Source organism: Calypte anna, chromosome 11 (assembly GCF_003957555.1).
Source record: "Calypte anna isolate BGI_N300 chromosome 11, bCalAnn1_v1.p, whole genome shotgun sequence".
In the NCBI taxonomy this organism is placed as follows: Eukaryota; Metazoa; Chordata; class Aves; order Apodiformes; family Trochilidae; genus Calypte; species Calypte anna.
Window position 1 is genome coordinate 2,892,909 of NC_044257.1, and position 19,737 is coordinate 2,912,645.

Sequence of the window (19,737 nt, forward strand, 5' to 3'; positions counted from 1 at the left end):
AGCTGGAGACCTAGATAAAAGAGAGAAACAGGGCAAAAAATATAGTGAGGGAGCCCCTGCAGAGCTGCTGGGGCTGCTGTCTCAGTGTGGGAGTGAGGTGGGCTGCATCCTGTTGATTTGGGGTGCTCCTGTCAGAGGGAGCCTGGAAAGCTTTGGTGTTGCTGCTTAGGTGGGTGTTAGTGAGCAAGCCCCCTCCCATGGCAGTGCTAATGAGAGATTACAGCTCCTCTGCAGCCTTGAAACCAGAATCAAGCTGTATCAAAGCCCCAGCCCGAATTAAGAGCCTTTTCCAGTGGTTGGTATTTTACACGCCAGTGGCCAATTTGTAAATCGTGGAGGCCAATTATTTCTGAAGCCTTTGGTGTGCAGCTAATGAAGGCCTGGAAGGGCCCTTTTAGCTGGATATAAGCCCTGCAGGCAGCAGAGATGCAATGGAGGTGGCAGGCACAATTAGCCATCCCTAATTCCTCCTAGCAGCTGATTAAAGTCTCTTTATCCTTCTTACTGAGATCAGAAGGGCACATATTTGGGAAATCAAAAATGCATTAGGGGGCTGTCAGCTTGCCTTGGTGTTGCTCTGTGTGCTGAGCTCCAGAGCAGCGGCATGGCCACATGTCCTCCCATTTAGGGGACAGGCCCCTGTTCTGAGGGGTGGTACAGCCTTCTTCATGTGGGTCCCCCACAGCATCAGTCCCCCCATCCTCTTATCTTGGCACCCCATTTCCCTGCATGGAGGAAAGGGTGGGATGGAGAAGGCTCCTTGCTGGGGGTTTCCTGAGTGCAGGAGCACCCCAGTGAGCTCTGAGCTGGTGCCTGGTCCCATCCTGCACTGAACAAGTGGTGAACCATCTACCAGACAAATGGTCTGAAGGGCACCTCCTGCAGCCCTGCACAAGCCTTCCCTCACACTCCCCCCGTGGTGGGAATTTCATGCATGGGGTGAGCCCAGCTGGAACAGGGAGACCCCAACCTTCCCAGCTGGAATCCCATGCTGGGAGCTTCTGGGGCTGTGGAGTTTCCCCTGGTCTGTTCTGTGCTCCTGTGAGACTCGGGGATGCTCACGGGCAGTGGAATGAGGGCTACGGGAATGCACGACTCGTGGTCCCCACGCTCTCCCCGAGGCGATGCCCCCTCCCCGGCACCCTAACCGAGATGGGATGAAGTCGGGGCTTCCCTTGAGCGATCTTCGGGGCGGAGGAGGTGGGGTTCCCACGGCCGGCTCCTGTCCCGTTCCCCGCTGCCCACTCCTCCCGGGGGGGCGGAGGGTCCGCGAAGCCCCCGCGTCCGCCCCCCGCGGGGCCCGACGGAAGGGCGGGGGAGGGGGCTTGGGTGGGGGAGAACGATGTGGTCCTGTCTCCCTTCCCACCCCGGCCAAAGCCCTGCCAGGAGGCGGCGGGATGGAGCGGACGGCGGGCGAGGTCCGGCCCCTGCTGCCGGCGGCCGCCAGCTCCGGGCTTTCATCCGCCGGTGCCGTGTTCATCATGCTGAAATCGGCGCTGGGTGCCGGGCTGCTGAGCTTCCCCTGGGCCTTCGGCAGGGCCGGCGGTGCCGTCCCCGCCCTCCTGGTGGAGCTGGTAAGGGCGGGTGGGTGGGTGGGAACGGGACCCGGGCTGTGGGGATGGGGGCGAGGGGCTGCGGGGCAGATTCAGCCCTTTGGGGATGCTGAAACACCTGCCCACCCGGAGAAAGGGGTGAAGGAAGAGTGGGGTGCGCCTGCCCCGGTGTTTGGGGGGCTGGCAGGGACACCCCCCCTTTGCACATCGTGTTCCGACCTAGGCTGCAAGGGAGAATAGCCGGGGGGGGGGCTATAAAAGCCACCCTGAAAATGCTTTTTTGCATCTGAAGCCTTACTTCCAGCTGAACTTTAGCTCAGCCTAAAGTAAAATTGGCTGGTGGTCCCCTATATGCTCTGAAACCTCGAATCTTAACCCAAAGGATCACTTAGGGCTGTTTCTCCATTCTTTAGCTGAGCTGGGGTAGCTGGGACCACAAGGCAACTTGGCCAGTGACCTGGTCTCCTGTCCCTGCTGGGTCCCCCTGGGTGTGGGATGTGACAGAGGATCAGTATGGTGCTTCTTGGTGGGACCACAGGCTTGGTGCTTCCACAGGGCTCGCTGGTATTTCTGGTGAGTGGGCTGGTGGTGCTGGGCTATGCAGCAGCCCTCAGCTCCCAGCCCACCTACCAGGGGGTCATCCGGGCCATGTGCGGTACAGCAGCAGGGAAACTCTGCGAGGTCTGCTTTCTTCTCAATCTCTTCATGATCTCTGTGGCCCTCCTCAGGGTGGTGGGCGACCAGCTGGAGAAATGTGAGTTCTATCCCTCCTCCACCCTTGGGGCTTGTTCAGGGCCAGTGGTGCCCAGGAGTGAGGGACAGTTGGTCCCATGTGGGCTGGGGCTTTTCTTGGGACCCCTGGGGACTTGGGGCTCCCTGGCCTTGACGTGATGTGATAATCCCCATACCCTTGGACGACCTTTTGGGGCACAGCTGAACCCCTCCTGCTACTCCTCTGCAGTGTGTGACTCCCTGTACTCCAATGGGACACTGAGCGGGGCTCCTTTGCCACCACCCTGGTACGCGGACCAGCGCTTCACCCTCTCAGCTCTCTGTGTCCTCGTCATCTTCCCTCTCTCCGTCCCCAGGGAGATTGGCTTCCAGAAGTACTCCAGGTATCCCCTGGCCCACCCCTGGAGACCCCCAGCCACCTCTTCCTGGGTCCCTGGGGGGCCACTGGACCCCCCCTTTTCCTCCCAGCTACCTAGGGGGGGGAAGTGTCTGTCTGCTGACCCTCTCCCCTGTCCTGGCAGCATCCTGGGCACGCTGGCTGCCTGCTACCTCACCCTGGTCATCATCCTGAAATACTACCTACAGGCAGAAAAACTGGGCCTGCCCGAACCCCCGCAGCCCTCCAGGTAGGGGGAGTCAGCCTCACGTCTCTCTTGCCCCATCTATCTCCCCTGGCATCAGCTGTGCCAATGGGGCAAGGCTGGGGGTGGTGCAAGGGGTGGCCCCGGGTCAAGGATTGATCTGGGAATAGCACTGGAGGTGCAGTGGGTAGGTGGCAGTCCCCAGACCCAACTTTTGCCCCAGCTTTTGCCCCAGCTTTTGCCCCAGCAGTTCCCAGCTTTCACAGTCACTGGGAGGGAGGTGGCATCCAGGCTTCACAGCTGATGCCACCAAGGTCCCCTCTGTGCTTCCTTCCTCTTGTGCCACAGGGCCTCCTCCTGGGCATCTGTCTTCAGTGTCATCCCCACGATCTGCTTTGGTTTCCAGGTAGGTTACCTTGGCCCCCCCATCCCTGGCTGCCAGGGTGGTGCTGGCAGCAGCCTCCTGTGGCATCGCAGACCATGGCGCATCACCCCTTGCTGGGGTCAGAGTGAATGGCTGTCACCAGAGGTGGCTGCAGGGTGAGAGACAAGCCCATGGGGACTGGGGAGAGCAGAAGGTGCTCATATCCCAGAGGGAAAGAGGCAGGGAGGGGGAGAGGTTGTCCATGCACACAGCCTGAGTGTTGTCCCCCCCGTGCCTTGCAGTGCCACGAGGCCTGTGTGACCATCTACAGCAGCATGCGCAACCAGAGCTTCACTCACTGGGTCACTGTCTCTGTGCTCTCCATGCTCATCTGCCTGCTCATCTACTCCCTCACTGGTAACCTGCCAGCTGCAGCCCTCCACTCTCTCCTTGCCCTGTCCCTGCAGCTCCCAGAATGGCTGTCCCCTTCCTGGGGGCTGCTGCCACCCACCCTCCCCTCCCTGTCAGCAGGATTCTATGGCTACCTAACCTTCGGCAAGGCTGTAGCAGCTGACATCCTGATGTCCTACCCAGGGAATGACCCAGTTGTCATCGTTGCCCGCCTGCTCTTCAGCATCTCCATCATCACCATCTACCCCATCGTGGTGCTGCTGGGCAGGTGAGGTGGGGTGGCAAGCTGGGTGTCCCCCCTGAGGCGTATGGTCCTGCCAGGTGCCATCACTCTTCCACCCCTCCAGGTCGGTGGTGAGGGACATGTGTGTGACCCCCAAGCGTGGGGCAGTGGCAGTGTCCGACACAGGTGAGCGATGGAGCCGGGTGGCACTGACAGTAGCCTGGATGGCCACCACGCTCTCCATTGCCCTCTTTGTCCCCGACATTGGCAAGGTCATTGAGCTTATTGGGGGCATCAGTGCCTTCTTCATCTTCATCTTCCCAGGTAAGCACAAGCAGTGGGAGGGAGGGAAGGGCTCACCTGTGCCAAGAGCATCCCTGTGGGTGGAGGGGGCTGCTCCTCCTGGCCTTGTTTCAGGGGCATAGGCATGTGCTTGTGGGGGGCTCTGTGGTGGGGCTGTGGTGAAGAATGTGGTGGGGCTGAGCCTCTGTGTTGGTGGCAGGACTGTGTCTGGTGTGCATGACTGGGACCCATATCCTTGGGCCACGCAAAAAGTGAGTGTCTGTGGGCTTGGGGGGGGGGACAGGTGTGGCATCCCATAACCCACAGCCTGAGTGGGGTCCCCGGGGGCAAGGTGGAGGGGGGACACCTGGCCAAGGGGGATTCCCCATGAGAAGGGAGACTTGGGGCACCTGTAGCCAATGAAGCAGCAGCACTCTCCATGGGACATGGGGACTGAAGGGTGGGTATGGAGGGACATGCCTGGGTATTGGAGGTACACCTGGGTACCCAGGAGGGGCCCAGGGGGGGGGTGGCTGTAATGGAAGGAAAGCTGTAGGGTTTGGAAGCACTGGGGCAGCTTTCAGAGGAGGCTAAGAGGGGCACCATGCCCCAAGGCAGGCAGCTGTCTGGTGTGCCAGGGGGTTGCATCCCTGTCACTGTTCCTGGCCAGAGAGGGAGTCTTAGTGAGGATGGAGGTGATGGGGGTGGTGGTGGGGTCCTGTCGCCCAGGATGGCCAGGAGGATCACTCCAGGACCTTTGAGTCCTTGGGGGTGGGGGTGGGGTGTCCATGGCTGGGCAGGGGTGTGGGTGCCCCCAGGGTGCAGAAGCACTTGGGGGTCAAGGCAGGAGGCAAGCAGGGGCACCTTAGTGGGCAACAAGGACTTGGAGGTGTCCTTCAGGGAGATCCACCAGAGCACGAGCCTGGAAGAGTCATGATGAGGAGAGGGAACGACAAGAGCTGGGGCAATGGGGACAGCGAGGAGACAGTCCCAGCCTGCCAGGGCAGCTCAGGAAGGTGCCTAATGCTGACAGCCCCACGATGGAACAGCAGTGGGGTCTGGGGGTGAGTGCTGCGACCCAGGGGCTCAGGGTTTGGCTGAGGTGGAGGGGGGCTGTGTGCCTGGGTAAGGGGAGGGGTACAGACCCACAGGTAGAAGGCCTGGGATGGAGCTGGGGGGTGTAGCTGGGGCAGGCTGTTGCTACAGGGCTGTGTGGAACGAGTGGGCACAGGGGACTGGAGGGGGACTGTGACCCCATGATTAGCGTGCAGGGCACGGACAGAGCTGGGGATGTTCCTGTGGCAGTGGCTGCTTGGCTTTTGACCATGTTTTATGTGTTGTTGCAGTGGGCACAGGGGCCAAGCTGGAGGGGACACCACTGGGGTCTTCGGCTGCTGGGAGTGATTCAGAGGAATATGGCAGAGGAGGCTGAGATCCTGCAGAGGGCTGGTGGTGGTGTGTTCTGGAGGGCTGGCTCTGTCCCACCACCTCTCTGCTCATGTCCCTGCAGGGCTGCACTCATCACCTGGGGTGTCCTCTCTGTGCTTGGGGGTGCCTTCGTCTGTGGGCAGAGCGCTGCCCTAGCCGTGCTGGGGCTGCTGCGCTGAGCTACCTCCCCTGGAACACCCATCGTGCACCCACTGTCCCCCCCCACCCTCCTGGTCCCTCTCTCCACAGCCCCATCACCCCCCCCCGTGGCCTCCCCAGACACAGCAACACAGCTGGATCCCATGGTGGCTTTATTTGGCATCACCGTCCCTGTTGTACAGCAACTAATAAACAGGGGACAGGGGATGGGCAAGGGACTGGACAGACTGACAGACTGACCCCAGGAGGAGGGAGGGGACAGCCACCCCGTGACCTGCAAAGCACCCACTGCCATCACACCACGTGAAGGAAACCCTGCAGGACCACCTGCACCTCTCAGGACTAAGGGGTACCCTGGGAAAAGGGATACCTCCACTTTGCCCCCCTCTTGCCCACTCCACCAGGGACACTGATCCCTGTCCCTGCAGGCACATATGTATATATATATATATATATATATATATATGCTGCAGCAGGCACAGCCTCAGTATCCCCCATCCCCTCCCCAGGTGGCTCTGGGAACCAGAAGGGACCCCCCCATCTACCCCCCCACTCCAAGGGAGACTCGAGCCTCCCACTCCCACCCTTCATTACCCCCCTACCTCTGCTTTGGATCGTGTGGCTGCCTTCACCCTGCCTCCCCCACTCCATGCCTGCCCGTGCCGGGGGGATGTCCCCCCCAACCCCTGCCAGCCCCTCCTTGGCAAACATCTCCCCTGTCCCCCTGAGATGACCCCACTCTAGGGAGAGGTAATCCAGATGTTGGGGTAGCTGGCGGGGTGACACACTCTGTGGGGTGCTGGGGACTCATAGGGGGTTTCCTTCACAGCAGACAGGTCACACCAACACCTCCCACCCTCCCAGCCACAAAGGGGGACACAGCCACCCCACAGCAGGGACGGGTACTTGTGGGGCCCCCAGCAGTGACAGTCACTCTTGGCTCAGGGTGCACCAGGCAGCTGTTGGGGGACAGCAGCAGAGGGTCACCACTGCCCAGCCCCACATCACCCTAACAAACCCCATCCACCCATCCATCCATCCATCCATCCATCCTAACAAACCCCATCCCAGTCCCTCCCAGACCACTGCACTACTCCCACCCTGTGCTGCCTGCCCACCCCTGCTGCCCCACAGTGGCAGCTGTGCTAGCAGCCCTGGGATCCCTGTCCTCCACCCTGTGGGGCAGCTGCCCTCCTACCTGGCACAGCCACACTGGAGATGGCCTCAGGCTGGCTCAGTGTGTCTACCTTGACATGCTGGAAGTCCTTGCAGGTGGCACTCTGCAGATGCCTGCCGGGTGGGACAGAATGGGTGACAGCCTCCCCTGAAATGACCATCCTTCCCCCCCCTCCCAACCCTGTTGGCTCAGGTAGGGGTTAGGTGTCAGCAATCCTTGGGCAAAGCTCCCTGCCATGAATCAGGAGAGTGAGACCTCCCACCCCCCATGACCCAGGGCTGGTCATCCCACAGAAACCTGTCAAGCCCCCTGTCCCCTTTACAGTGGCAGCCCCAGGACAGATCTTCACCCCCTACCAGGGGAAAGAGCTTGGGGCTCGGCACCTCTGACACCCCTCCAAGCCCAAGTATGCCCACCAGAAATGAGCTTTTGGCCCCTCTGCCCTTCCCTACCTCTTCCAGTCCTCCTCAGTTTCCCAGAACTCATAGACAATGAAGGTGACCCCATCAGGCAGCTTCACCGCAGTGACACTGGTGGGATGGAGAGAGGGGAACAGGGTGAGCCCCGAACCATGGGGCATCCCTCTCCCTTTGGCAGCCACAGGATGAGCCACCAAGGGCTGACCCCAGCCCCAGCATCTTGAATGGGGGAACATCTTCCCCCCCCCCCCCAAGCACATGCTAAAGGGGTAGCCCAGCACAGCACTACACCCCAAAGATTGGCTGTTCTGCCACTTTGTGGGGGGCATGCCCTTGCAATGAGGGCAGTTGGACACCCTGTGTTTGTAGCACCCCACCCTGAGCCCCCCTGATTTGCTGTGGTACCCACTGGAAGCAGTCCCTCTCCCCAGCCACGCTCTTCAGGTACTGCTTCAGGGAGCTGCAGAACTCGCCCAGGTGCTTGTGTGACACTTTCATCTCGTCCCGCACCAGGAGGAGGTACTGAAGGGCCCCCAAACACAGCAGCACGTCAGAGTCCGAAAGCATGGCCACAGACACCCCGCAACCCCCCCCTCAGCCCCCCTAAGCCCGATGCCAAGGCTGGGGGGGCAGCCCCAGCACCCCGTGGGGGTGGGTGGGACCCTCACCGTGTGAGCCGTGGTCTCGCTGTCCGACAGCCGCTGATGCAGGTCAAACCACACCGTCTGGGAAAAAGGGGAGGGAAGGAGAGGGAAATGGGGTGGGCTGGGTCTGCTTGAGCCTCCCAGGCCAGAGAGTTTCTGTCCCCAGTGCTGAGCATGGCGAGCTGGGCCCCTTTCTCTGCAGGGGATGGCTCCAAGACCCCCATGCACCTTCCCTCCCTCCTGTCAGGACCCTCTGCAAAAGCTCACGGTGTCCCAGAGACAACCATGTCCTCATCTGGACCCAAAAGCTTTTATGACCTGATGCATACCTGGGGCAGCAGGAGCAGGGGTACCCCTCCCTTCCCAGACCCCTGCAACCTTCACTGATGTTTTTCTGCCTTCAGCCTTCACAGCACCTCTCTGCTCCCACATCCAGCCCCCACCACCCTTCCCCTGTCTCCTTCTGCCCTGAAAGTGCAAACAAGGAGGACTTCAGAGATGCCTCCAGCACTGCAACATTTTCAACTTCAGTCCCTAGATGGAGTGAGACTGCCTCTGCAAAAGATGTGGCTTTCTTCCTTAGGGCTTTTTCTCATTTGAATAAACTCACAGTTAATCATTTCCACATCCAGTGACTGCTCTCAGCTCCTCAGATGCAGCATCCACCACCAGCAGCCCGTGCATTGGCCAGGGATGGATGAGCATGGCCACCTCTCAATCACCCTCATCCCAACGAGGGCAGGGAGGTGGTGGTGGTGGGACACCCAAGGGACTACCCCCCATGTGGAAAGTGATCCTCACCTTGTCCTCCAGCCTGCCGATCAGCTCAGCCAGCCTGTTGATCTGCCCCTCCAGTCCTTCTACCTTGGTGTCAGGGGAACCTGTGCAGAGCCAGGAGGCTGTGATGGAATGAGGGCTCCCACGGTCTCCCACCAAGAGCCTCCAGCTCTGTTCCTTCCCTGAGCCACTCCAGGCTGACATCACTTACCACTCTGGAAGCTCTTCCCATGCTCCCTAGAGACCATCCAGCTGGTGGGAGAATAGCTGGGCACGGGACTGTCATACCAGGTGTCCATCAGGCCGTGGCCAACCTTGCCAGGGCAGTGCCTGCAACCAGAGAGCAACCAGGCTGTCAGGGAAGTCAGAGCCAGGCACAGACAGCACAGAGTTAGCCACCTCAGAGAGCCAGTCTTGGATCATCATTTTTGGCTCCCAGCCCCCTTGGAGAGCAACAGTGCTGGCACCATGCCCATCCTTAGCATCCCCCACCATGGGGAGTATTCAGATGGTTCTGGCCATGTACTTATCCCTGAGACACTGATGATCACCCAGCCCCAGCTCCTCGGTGGTCCCTCCAACCCAGGCCCCAGGCCATTTGCTAAGGCCCCCTATCCTCACCAGGGTTTGCAGTTGCCATCCATGTGCTGCAAGATGGGAATGGATTTTGGGAGAGGATGACTCTCTTTTTATCTTCCTTCTCCACCAATGGGAAACCTTGAGATGCAGAGGGGGGGAAGCTGAGCTGCTCAAAGGGTCTCCAGAATATCCTTCCAGCAGTAAACCAGCTCTGTGCTGGCTGCAAGCTGATGGAGCATCGTCCCTGCCCCCCTGTCCCTTCTCAGGCACCTCTCTCCCTCTAGAGCCCAGAAGCCAGGTGTCCTCTCTCCCCAGCTACCCTGGGTAATTTCATCTGGCTCCTCTGGGGCTGAGGGAACAAAGTCTGAGCTGCTGTTAATGCCCTTAATCCCTAAAATCAGACAGTGTGGCCTTGACCACGCATATGGGACATGATGAGCAGATCTAGTCCCTGAGAACACCCCTGAGATGAGGGTGTAAGAGATAAGGAAGCAAGAAGAGCACTAAGGGTGACACCAGAGCACTGCTGCTAGTCTGGGAGGCAACTGCTCCTGTTATTTAAAACCAAATGCCAAGACCTGGCTGCAATGAGGCTTTTGGGCATGTTGGCCCCATGGTGTCCCAGCATGGAGCTGGGCTTTTCACTCCACCTACCTTGGTACCCTTTGCCTGCCCATGGCTCTGGGAAGCCAAGGCATCCTCCTGAGCATTCTGGGGCCTCCTGATCCTGATAGGGATAGCAGGAGGATTCACTACAAGAGCATCTGATAAACGGTTTCCATGGCAACCTGTCCTGGTTACAGCCAGTAATGGCCAAGTGACACTGTGACACCAAGGGGGGGCTGTGCTGAGGTTTGGGCTATGCTGCTGGGTATCCTTCATATTCTAGTCCTGCCAGCACTTGAGAAATCTTGAAACCATCTCCCCCATCTTCCGCAAGCTTGGTAGGATGTGCCAGGCTCCTGGGATGGGGACAGTCTCCTCCATGGGTGACCTTAAGGCAGTGGTCCCAGTCCCTTGAGGATGAGCATCTTTCACCTCTACAGAGGATTTCACCCAGCAGGAGGGACACCATTGCCAGCACGGGGAGCTGCCTGCTATGGGCTGTACCCAGCACACCCCAGACCCGACCCCTGTGCCATGGTGCCCATGTTTCATCCTGGATGGGACCGATGGCTTTAGAGAAGCAGCCCTGTGTACCCAGCAGCCTCCAGCCCTGGCCCCAGAATTCTTCACCCACACTCCCTACCCTCATTTACATCCCCATCTCCAGGAGGGTGGAGAGACAGAGTGGGGCCCTCAGGGCTGCAGGATGGACAGAGAAAGCCTGGAGATCTCTCAGGAAGTTTGGGAGTCAGAAGAAAAAGCACCTGCTCACTCCACTCCTCTGCTCCTGCACACTGTCCACTGCATTTTCCCTCATCCCACATCCCCTGCCTCCCCTCCACCCCCTGCACCACACAGCCTGAGTGGGAAGCTGAGGGGAGGACAGGAGATGCTGCAAACCTGGTGGGGTTGGTTTGCTCATCTATGGCATCCACAGCACTCTCCACCGAGCTCAGCAGTGACTGGGTCTGGTTCGCTGTCTCCTTCAGCAAGAAGCGGGTGACAAACTGGTCCACGTTGCTGCCACTCTCATACACCTGCCAAGGCAGAGAGAGCGTGAGCACGGTCACACCCAGCACCATGAGCACCCTCCTGACTACAGCATGCCACCAACAGCCCATGACAGTGACAGTCCCCTCCATCACCCCAACCCTAAGGACCATGGGAGGAAGGAGAACACCATGTCCAACCCCATGGGAACCTTAGAGCCCCACCCAGCACCCATGGGTCACTCAGCACCCCCAAATCAACCAGGAATATACCCCCCTAGCACCCATGGGTCACTCAGCATATAGCACCCCCAAATCATCCAGGAATATACCCCCCCAGCACTGCTGGGTCTCTCAGCATACACCCACCAAACACCCACGGGTCACTCAGCACCCCACCACCCACAAGCCCTCCAGGTAGAGGCTGTGAGGGGAGATGGGGTGGGCAGCAGGGCACATCAGCATTTAAAGCAATTGCAGATACAGAGATATCTTGAAAAGATAATTATACAGACAACAACATTAAATCAATTTCTAGATACAGAAATCAATGTGAAGGGGCAATTACTCAAAGCCCAGAGCTGCTTTCTTTATTGTGATCTTAAATTATTTTACTATTTTTAAATTATTGTTACTATTTTTACTATTTTTAAATATTTTAAATAATTTTACTATTTAAAATTTTACTATTAATACATTTATTTTTATTTATATGACATTTTAATACATATATTTATATCTATATTTCCATAAATAAATATGTTTTTATATTTACCCTCACAGGGTGAGAGCCCTCAAGTGCAGGTATGAGAAGTGGCCCCTCTTGTGCTTTGAAGATCCTTTTGGAGCCCTGCTCATGGCATGGTCCTGCTCCTCTACCTCCTGCCAGGTGGAAGCTGGAGGAGTGGCACAGTGGACCAACTGTGCCAACACTACACACTGGACAACTGGACCAACACTAGCCATACCAGTCCACTACTAGTCCAACCAGTCCAAGATTCACCTGACACCATTCCAACCAGTTGCAGTTTCTCTGCCTTCAGCCCAACCAGACCAAGACACCAGGTCTAGCTGAAGTTAACCACTCAGCATCAGAATTATGAAGACTTGCAGTGGTTACTCCACACCCAAACTCACCAGCACTCTTTTTTTTGTCAGACTTTTCCAACCCATCAGGTTGGAAGGTAGCAGGTAGCCTGGGCAAAGCCCCATGGCAGCCCCTCCCTGGGTGCCAGCATTTCCTGGCATGGGACTCCTCTGGGCCTGATGAATTTTTGGGGGACAGACACTCCTGGCATGCCACCAGCAATGTCCCAACTCAGAAGTGGTCCCAGCACCACAGAAGCACAGTGTCACAACAGGAGTACCCCAAGGTCTGCAAAGCAAATTATTCTTGTTCTGTGGTGAAGCCATTAACAAGGGTTATTTCCATGACAATCAGAGCAGCTCTGCAAGAACCTGGATGGTCTTTATCTCCAACTTTAAATCATAAAAGAGAAGAACCAGATGAAGAAAAAAATTTCTGGGGAAACTGGTGGCAGAGCTGATATCTCCCCCCTGACTTGGTAGGGGCGTATGAGTTGGTTTCTTGACCATCCAGATAGCATGGTGCTTAATGACTTCTCTTGAACACAAAAAACTTGCTGCTGGGCAAAAAATGGACCAAAAATGGACCAGGACAGTGGTGCCACCATGCCAAGCTAGGACATTTCCTGACAAGTCCTGCCCAGCTATCCCTCACCCTGTGCAGGCAAGCAGAGGGATGAGCAATCACCCTGGGACCCTGTATGTGGCAGCTGGTGGAGCATCATGCAGGGTGACCCCAAGGGAGGCACAGGCACTACCACCAGATAGGTCCACAGCCAGAGAGCCATGGGAGGTCTGTGAAAACATTTACTGAGCACTTAGATTGGGGGAAAAAATAAAATTGAATGCAGTCCCAAATTTTCTTGGTGAGCTGGATGAACTCTTGTTCTCCCCAGTAAAATACTCACCCCCACACTGGGCCACATTCACCTAGGCAGTTATTTTAGCATTAATACATCTTTACCTACAAGAAAGCAGGGAGAGGGCTTTTGACATGAGTGTGTAGCAAGAAGACAAGTGGAAATGGTTTCAAACTTGAAGAGGGGAGATTTAGGTTGGACATTAGGAAGAAATTCTTTAATTTGAGGGGGATGAGACACTAGCACAGGCTGCCCAAGAAGCTGTGGCTGCCCCATCCCTGGCAGTGTTCAAGTCCAGGTTGGATGGGGATTGGAGCAACCTGAGCTGGTGGGAGGTGTCCCCGCCCATGCAGGGGGTTGGGACTGGATGAGTTTTAAGGTTCCTTCCAACTCAAACCAATCTGTGATTCTATGTATTCTATCTTCTACCATCCACACTCTGGATAAGGAGAGTGCATGAAATCCATAAATCTGCTCGGCAAAGTGCCACCATTGGGTTTGGCATCAGAAAGAGTTCCTTTTGCGGTTTCCCCCCCTCTACAGCCACTTCCCCACTCATGCCCCTGCCCACAGGTGGCAGCCTGCCTGTAATGAAGGCAGAAATGTGTTCATCAGGTGCCCAAAGAGGCTGTGCTGTAATTACAGCTGGGCTTTGATTACCTCCCCCCCAAGCCCTGCTGTGATTGCTGTCCCTGAGGATCTGATTGCTGCCTCTTTTCTGCTCCCTGGGCTGGGGGCTGGATCCCTCCTCCTAGATTTAATGCTGCATCAAAACACAGAGCTGTGTCAGCTCTGTCAGGGGGCAGAGTGGACTCTTCTTTTCATTAAGTGTGGGTTTTCTGGGATAGGATTTGGCCAAGTGTTCTGGAGGGGAGAGTGGAGCTGGATGGAGCTGGTGACTCTTCCCTGGCTGCTGTCAAAACCACACATCACAACCCCAACAGATGCTCTGAGCTCACTGACTGATTTTTCACCAGCTCCAGGCTATTTACCCCACTTCCCAGAGGTGCAAAGAGTACACCACTGCTTTCCATTTCATCCCGTTGTCCTGGTTTGGGCCAGGATAAAGGTGATTTTCTGTCTTGTACTTTTGCTTCCAGCTCAGTCTCTTGTAAGCAGCTGCACTTGCTGAAATTAACAGCAAGTTTCTCAGTCAGTGGCTGCTCCTGGGACTGATAACTCCATGGTTATAGTTACAGCCAGAGCCTGGTGTGCAGAGCCAGGGACACTGCTCAGCTCTGAGGAACATTTTGCCCTCCAAGAGGAGTAAAGAGGTCCCACCTGCAGCCTCCTTTGGGGAGGAACAGACAAGACAGATGCCAGAACTGACCAAACAGAGGATTCCATCCCATACACCTCATACTCAGGATAAACTGGAGGGATCAGGAGGGTCAAACCCCTTCCTGCTTCCCCTTCTTCCCCTCTCCCTGTTTGCTTCAGCATTCTGGGACGATTCTGTCTGTTCCTCTGCCTGTGCTCCTGATCCATCCCAGCCTGGATCTGTGTGTTCCTGCCTCCAGCTCCCAACTGCTGCTGACCCCAGGATTCCAGCCTGGACTTTCCCAGGGCTGCCCTGCAGCCTCAGTGGTGACGTGAGAGTTACTGGGGGAAAGGGGGGAAGAATGTGGTATCAATTTCCCTGTATATTTGTATACATTTTTCCTATTTATCATTACTATTTAATTAAAACTGTGTAGTTTAGTTTCCAATCCATAAGTCTCTCTTCCTTATTCTCTCTCCTTTCTTTATCAGGGAGGAGAGGGAGATTAATAGGGCTATTTGGTTTAATTACCAGGCCAGTGTTAAACCCTGATATCCCTGCATCAAATAAATAATGGAATCAGAACTGTAAGGGTTGGAAGGGACTTTAAAGCTCATCCAGTTCCAGACCCCCTGCCATAGACAGGGACAACTTCCTCTAGATCATGTTGCTCAGAGCCCCATCCAGCTTAGCCTTAAAAACTTCCAGGGATGGGTCTCCTACCACCTCTCTGGGCAATCTTTTCCAGTATATCGCCCACCCTCATGGTGAAGAACTTCTTCCTAATATCTAATCTAAATCTACCCTCCTCTATTTTTAATCCATTCCCTACCTGACGTCCTAAAAAGTCTCTCACCAGCTTTGTTGTAGCCCCCTTCAGAAACTGGAAGGTGGCAATAGAGTGTCCTTCTCTACTAGATGAACTTTAAGGTCCCTTCCCACTCAAACCATTCTGTGACTCTCTTCACATGTTCATTTAAATCAGCTTAACTCCCTACATCAAGGAATGCTGGGTGGATGGACTAAGCTGAAAGAACACTGGTGTATCCAGGAAGAGCTGATGCTTTTGGACAAGTTGCTAAGTCCAATAGCTCTGACAGGTCATTAAAAATACAGTGGGTTTTGGTTTTATTTTGATCCCACTTCACTATCTCTGGCCATTTTCCAGCCTAGCTGTGAAATTTGCTCTCAAGAGCCAGGTCTGAAGTGCATATGCTCAGAGACTATTCAGCAGTCTCTAGCAAATGTCTTATTTGGTTTTACACAAAGAAGTCATTAAGAAGACCAGCTCCAAAGGAACCCTTCCCATCTTCTTATTAAAACATTGGTCTGTCTGTCCTAGGAAGATTTAATGAGGTTTGGTCTTACTAATTCCACCCTGAAGAGTTATTTCCTCTGTGAGTTGCTTGAGAAGTATGAAAAATTTATGGAGTAATTTAATAATTGCCGGTCAATGAAGTTTCTTCATGTCAGAAGCACTTGGAAGAGCTCTCCAGGCCCATCCCTTTCCATCCAGCCAGTCCACTTGTTCAAGACTAGAAAGGCTTGGGCATCACAGACACTACCCTGCCCAAATTTTGGCAGGCACTGCTGAAACACCCATGGGAGGTTTTAAAGGTGCAAAGGCTTTAAAGCTGGGATTTTGGTGCTGTTGAGCACTTGGATTTGTCAGCACCAGCACAGAGCATCCCTCAGCAGGCACTGCAAACCCATGCCTCAAGCTGGGCTCTGGTGGGTGTGTTCCTATAGGGCTGGGAAAGGAGATTCTGATGAGCATTTCAAAGCTTCTCTGCTGGTATTTTTAAAGGTCACTCTTTAGCTTGTTAAGACTGCAGGATGTAAAATATAAATGATTCTGCACCACCCACGGACACTGGGACCCCCAAAACAACCCTGCCCCTTCCCTTTGCCTGCCAGCCCTTGCAGCCTGACTAAACAGGCTTCCCAGCATTGCTTGGCAGCAAGATTGGCCAAATTGGCCAACGTTTACCAAGCTTGGGATGTTGACAGCTTCTCCAGTTTTTCTGAACTCCAATCACTGCTGAAGCTCATCCAGGGGGCCATGGCACTGAACCAAGGAGCTTTCTCAGACAGAAACCACAGCCAGTTCTGTTTCACCCACACCTCTCCTTCACTTAAAACAACAAACCCAGTAACAAAAGCACTGCCTGACACATCCTTGTCAAACCTCATGCCAGGATGATGGAGAGCTTTTCTTCCACCCACTCATCCTTGAACCATCAGGCATGTGTTGTGCTGTAGCCTCCAAGTGGCTGATTTAAATTTGCTGCTCATAATTGCCTGTTTTCTTCTGAGAGATAATTTCTTATAACACTCAGACCTGCGTCTCACTCCTTTCTCTTTCCTCCTAAGTCTCACATCCCTTCCAAAGTGGAGACCCAAAACTGATTGCATGGTACATCATCAGAAGAAACCTGAAGAGAGAAGACACTTAAGTAGTTGATAAATGAAAGCATAAACATATGAATGACCCTCAGCCTTTCTGAAAGGACTCCAAAGACATGAGACACCTGTTCAGATGAAAAAAAAACCCCCAAACACATTATGATTGCATCACATGTCCTTTAAAAGTCTTTTCCTATAAAATCTTCCTTCCATAAATCTCAGTGTTGGACCCTTCTTAGCTCATGTTTGCCTTGTCTGGTCCTGCAGGTCTCTTGCCATGGACCCTTCCCAAGCAATTTGACACAGGTCTTCCCTCTTCTCCTTATTAAACTTGCTGGATAATCTCATCAATTCTCACTGGATACAAGGGGCAGGTAAGTGTTGGCCCACCCGTGCTCTATACACAGGGTCACCCGTGGATCAAGAGTTAAATGGCACTTTTTGCACCCTGTAGGTACCAGGCAAACAGCCTGGGAAATGAAGAGTGGCCTCCTGCTTGTCAACATCCTGCTTCTAATTAGTCTTTCCCTTCACACAAGCTCCTAACGAGATGTCTTTAGTACAAGACTGTAAATTAATAAATATTTTATTTAAGTTTTCCAAGGATAGTGCAGATTTTGTTTTCCAAACAGGACCTGCTCAGAAGACCCTGCAAATGTAACAGTGTGGGCTGGTCAGGCTGCTGAAGGCTCAGTTATGGTTATGCCTTGATTTGGTCCTTTCCTGCCTTTCCTTCAGGTGTCTCCTTCAGAGATGCTCTTGGATTATCTGCTGAGGCCATGCCATTGACATCTGGTGTATTTATTGCCTTCCTTGTGTAATCCCAGAAGCAACAGACTGAGAAAGGGAGGAAGAGGAAGATCACGGCCTTCAGATGTCCATGAAAGATGGAGCAAGGCCAGCATGAACAGGACTTCCAGAGAAGATAATCTGCTTTCTCAGTGAGAGGAGGAACACGAATTTTGCAGTGACAGACAAGCAGAAGAGCAGAGAATAAACATCTTTGCTAAAAATAAAACCCAGGAGAGGCCTTCCTAAGATTCCTCTCCCTGCCAGCCCTGCTGGGTCCCTCCCTGGCAGCCTGCCTGGATCTCAAGCAAAGCCCTGGGGGCTGGCAAGGAAATTGATCTGGATGGCATCACACAGAGAATCAGCTTCTGGTCTGAAATCTGAATAGGAAAGTTGGGGAAAAAAAGCTCTTGAAGAACTGGAGCAACACTTCCTGCTTTAATTTGTAGTGTAATATTATTTTAAAATTAATTTGGGATAGGACTTGTAAAAATACTTTCTGAGAAGCTCCACAAATATCATAGAATCATAGAATCATAGAATTAGCCGGGTTGGAAGGGACCTCAGAGATCATCTAGTTCAACCCTTGACCCACCGGAGCAGTTGCTAGACCATGGCACTGAGTGCCACATCCAGTCTTTTTTTAAATGTCTCCAGGGACGGAGAATCTACCACCTCACCGGGCAGTCCATTCCATAGCCTGATCACCTGCTCCGTGAAGAAATTCTTTCTAATATCTAACCTAAACCTCCCTTGGCACAACTTAAGACTGTGTCCTCTTGTCTTGTTGATGGTCGTCTGTGAAAAGAGTCCAGTTCCCACCTCGCTACAGCCTCCTTTCAGGTAGTTGTAGACAGCAATGAGGTCTCCCCTGAGCCTCCTCTTCTTCAGGCTGAACAGCCCCAGCTCTCTCAGCCTCTCTTCATAGGGCCTGTGCTCGAGTCCCTTCACCAGCCTGGTTGCCCTCCTTTGGACCTGTTCCAGGACCTCTACATCCTTCTTAAACTGAGGGGCCCAGAACTGGACATAGTACTCGAGGTGTGGCCTTGAAGCCGGAAAAGGCCAAACAAAACTGTTTAGAGACAGAGTTTGAGTCTTTAAACAGTAAAGGTATTTATTTTCGGATCCGGGGAACCCCCAGCTTGCGCCGGACAAAGAGTTCCAAAGGGTTAAGGGAAAAGGGGTTGGGGTATTTATACAGTAAAAGGGGGAGGGTATAACAATACTACATTCTTAGTTCTTGCTGACTTCATTAGGTTGTTACAAAGCAATATTGTTACAAGACCCCAGCCATAATTTCTTCTTATCCGTTGGTGATGATATCTTTATAGTCTTCTTGTGCGGATGTTCACATCCTTTAGTGTCCAGCTGGCCTTGGCAGTACCTTGCTTTTAGAACAAGACTTGTTTTAAGAAAAGAGTTACAGAAGAAAAGACTTACACTTTAATTATTTGCTAGCTAGAAATTAATCCTGTTAGGACCTTGTATTGGTTACATTGTTCTAGTAGAAAAATGACATGTCTCAGCTGCTGTGTATGGGAAAGTGAAATGTCTCAGCTGCTTTGTATGGGAAAGTGAAATGTCTTGGCTGCTTTGTTAGCTTCTTTCCCTGAATTATTAGTAGTTATGAACACAAATTCATTAGCATATATTACAAGTTTTCATTAAGTAATTCACATAAACAGTTTGGCCTGATCCACTCTCTTCTTCAGCCTAACCAGCGCTGAGTACAGGGGAAGAATCACCTCCCTGGACCTGCTGGTGACGCTGTTTCTGATACAGGCCAGGATGCCATTGGCCTTCTTGGCCACCTGGGCACACTGCTGGCTCATGTTCAGTTTCTTGTCAATGCAGACTCCCAAGTCCCTTTCTGCCTGGCTGCTCTCCAGCCACTCTGTCCCCAGCCTGTAGCGCTGCATGGGGTTGTTGTGGCCAAAGTGCAGGACCCGGCACTTGGCCTTGTTGAACCTCATCCCGTTGGAATCGGCCCAGCTCTCTAGTCTGTCCAGGTCCCTCTGCAGAGCCCTCCTGCCTTCGAGTTGGTCCACACTTCCTCCCAGCTTGGTGTCATCTGCGAATTTGCTGATGATGGACTCAATCCCTTCGTCTAAATCATCGATAAAGATATTAAACAGAACTGGGCCCAACACAGATCCCTGGGGGACACCACTAGTGACCGGCCGCCAACTGGATGCAGCCCCGTTCACCACCACTCTCTGGGCCCGGCCCTCCAGCCAGTTCCTAACCCAGCACAGGGTGCTCCTGTCCAAGCTGTGGGCTGACAGCTTTTTCAGGAGAATGCTATGGGGGATGGTGTCAAAGGCTTTGCTGAAATCCAGGTAGACCACAATATGCTTTGTTTCCTTTTAAATTATTCCTCAACTATAGAGTTCCATAAATTTCCCAGAAAT

The 19,737-nt window shown here is 54.1% G+C and overlaps 2 protein-coding genes across 2 annotated transcripts in view; one reads left to right on the plus strand and one right to left on the minus strand.

The window, feature by feature from the left end:
* The first annotated feature begins 1,466 nt into the window (after nucleotides 1-1,466).
* On the plus strand, nucleotides 1,467-5,753 carry SLC38A8 (solute carrier family 38 member 8). The gene is made up of 10 exons (XM_008501319.2): nucleotides 1,467-1,574; nucleotides 2,109-2,307; nucleotides 2,515-2,668; nucleotides 2,807-2,911; nucleotides 3,215-3,272; nucleotides 3,533-3,647; nucleotides 3,762-3,909; nucleotides 3,989-4,188; nucleotides 4,367-4,418; nucleotides 5,657-5,753. Exons 1-10 carry the CDS (start codon nucleotides 1,482-1,484, stop codon nucleotides 5,751-5,753), a joined length of 1,221 nt encoding a protein of 406 aa, XP_008499541.2. The 5' UTR covers nucleotides 1,467-1,481.
* A 910-nt stretch (nucleotides 5,754-6,663) lies between these two features.
* The window catches only part of NECAB2 (N-terminal EF-hand calcium binding protein 2), a 68,586-nt gene continuing 55,512 nt past the window's right edge, over nucleotides 6,664-19,737 (minus strand). Inside the window, exons 6-13 of the mRNA XM_030457473.1 lie at nucleotides 10,836-10,972; nucleotides 8,962-9,080; nucleotides 8,775-8,854; nucleotides 7,998-8,054; nucleotides 7,739-7,851; nucleotides 7,363-7,440; nucleotides 6,932-7,023; nucleotides 6,664-6,692 (exon numbers count right to left, since the gene is read on the minus strand). Coding sequence (XP_030313333.1) covers nucleotides 6,664-6,692; nucleotides 6,932-7,023; nucleotides 7,363-7,440; nucleotides 7,739-7,851; nucleotides 7,998-8,054; nucleotides 8,775-8,854; nucleotides 8,962-9,080; nucleotides 10,836-10,972 — 705 coding nt within the window. The remainder of the gene's footprint in view (nucleotides 6,693-6,931; nucleotides 7,024-7,362; nucleotides 7,441-7,738; nucleotides 7,852-7,997; nucleotides 8,055-8,774; nucleotides 8,855-8,961; nucleotides 9,081-10,835; nucleotides 10,973-19,737) is intronic.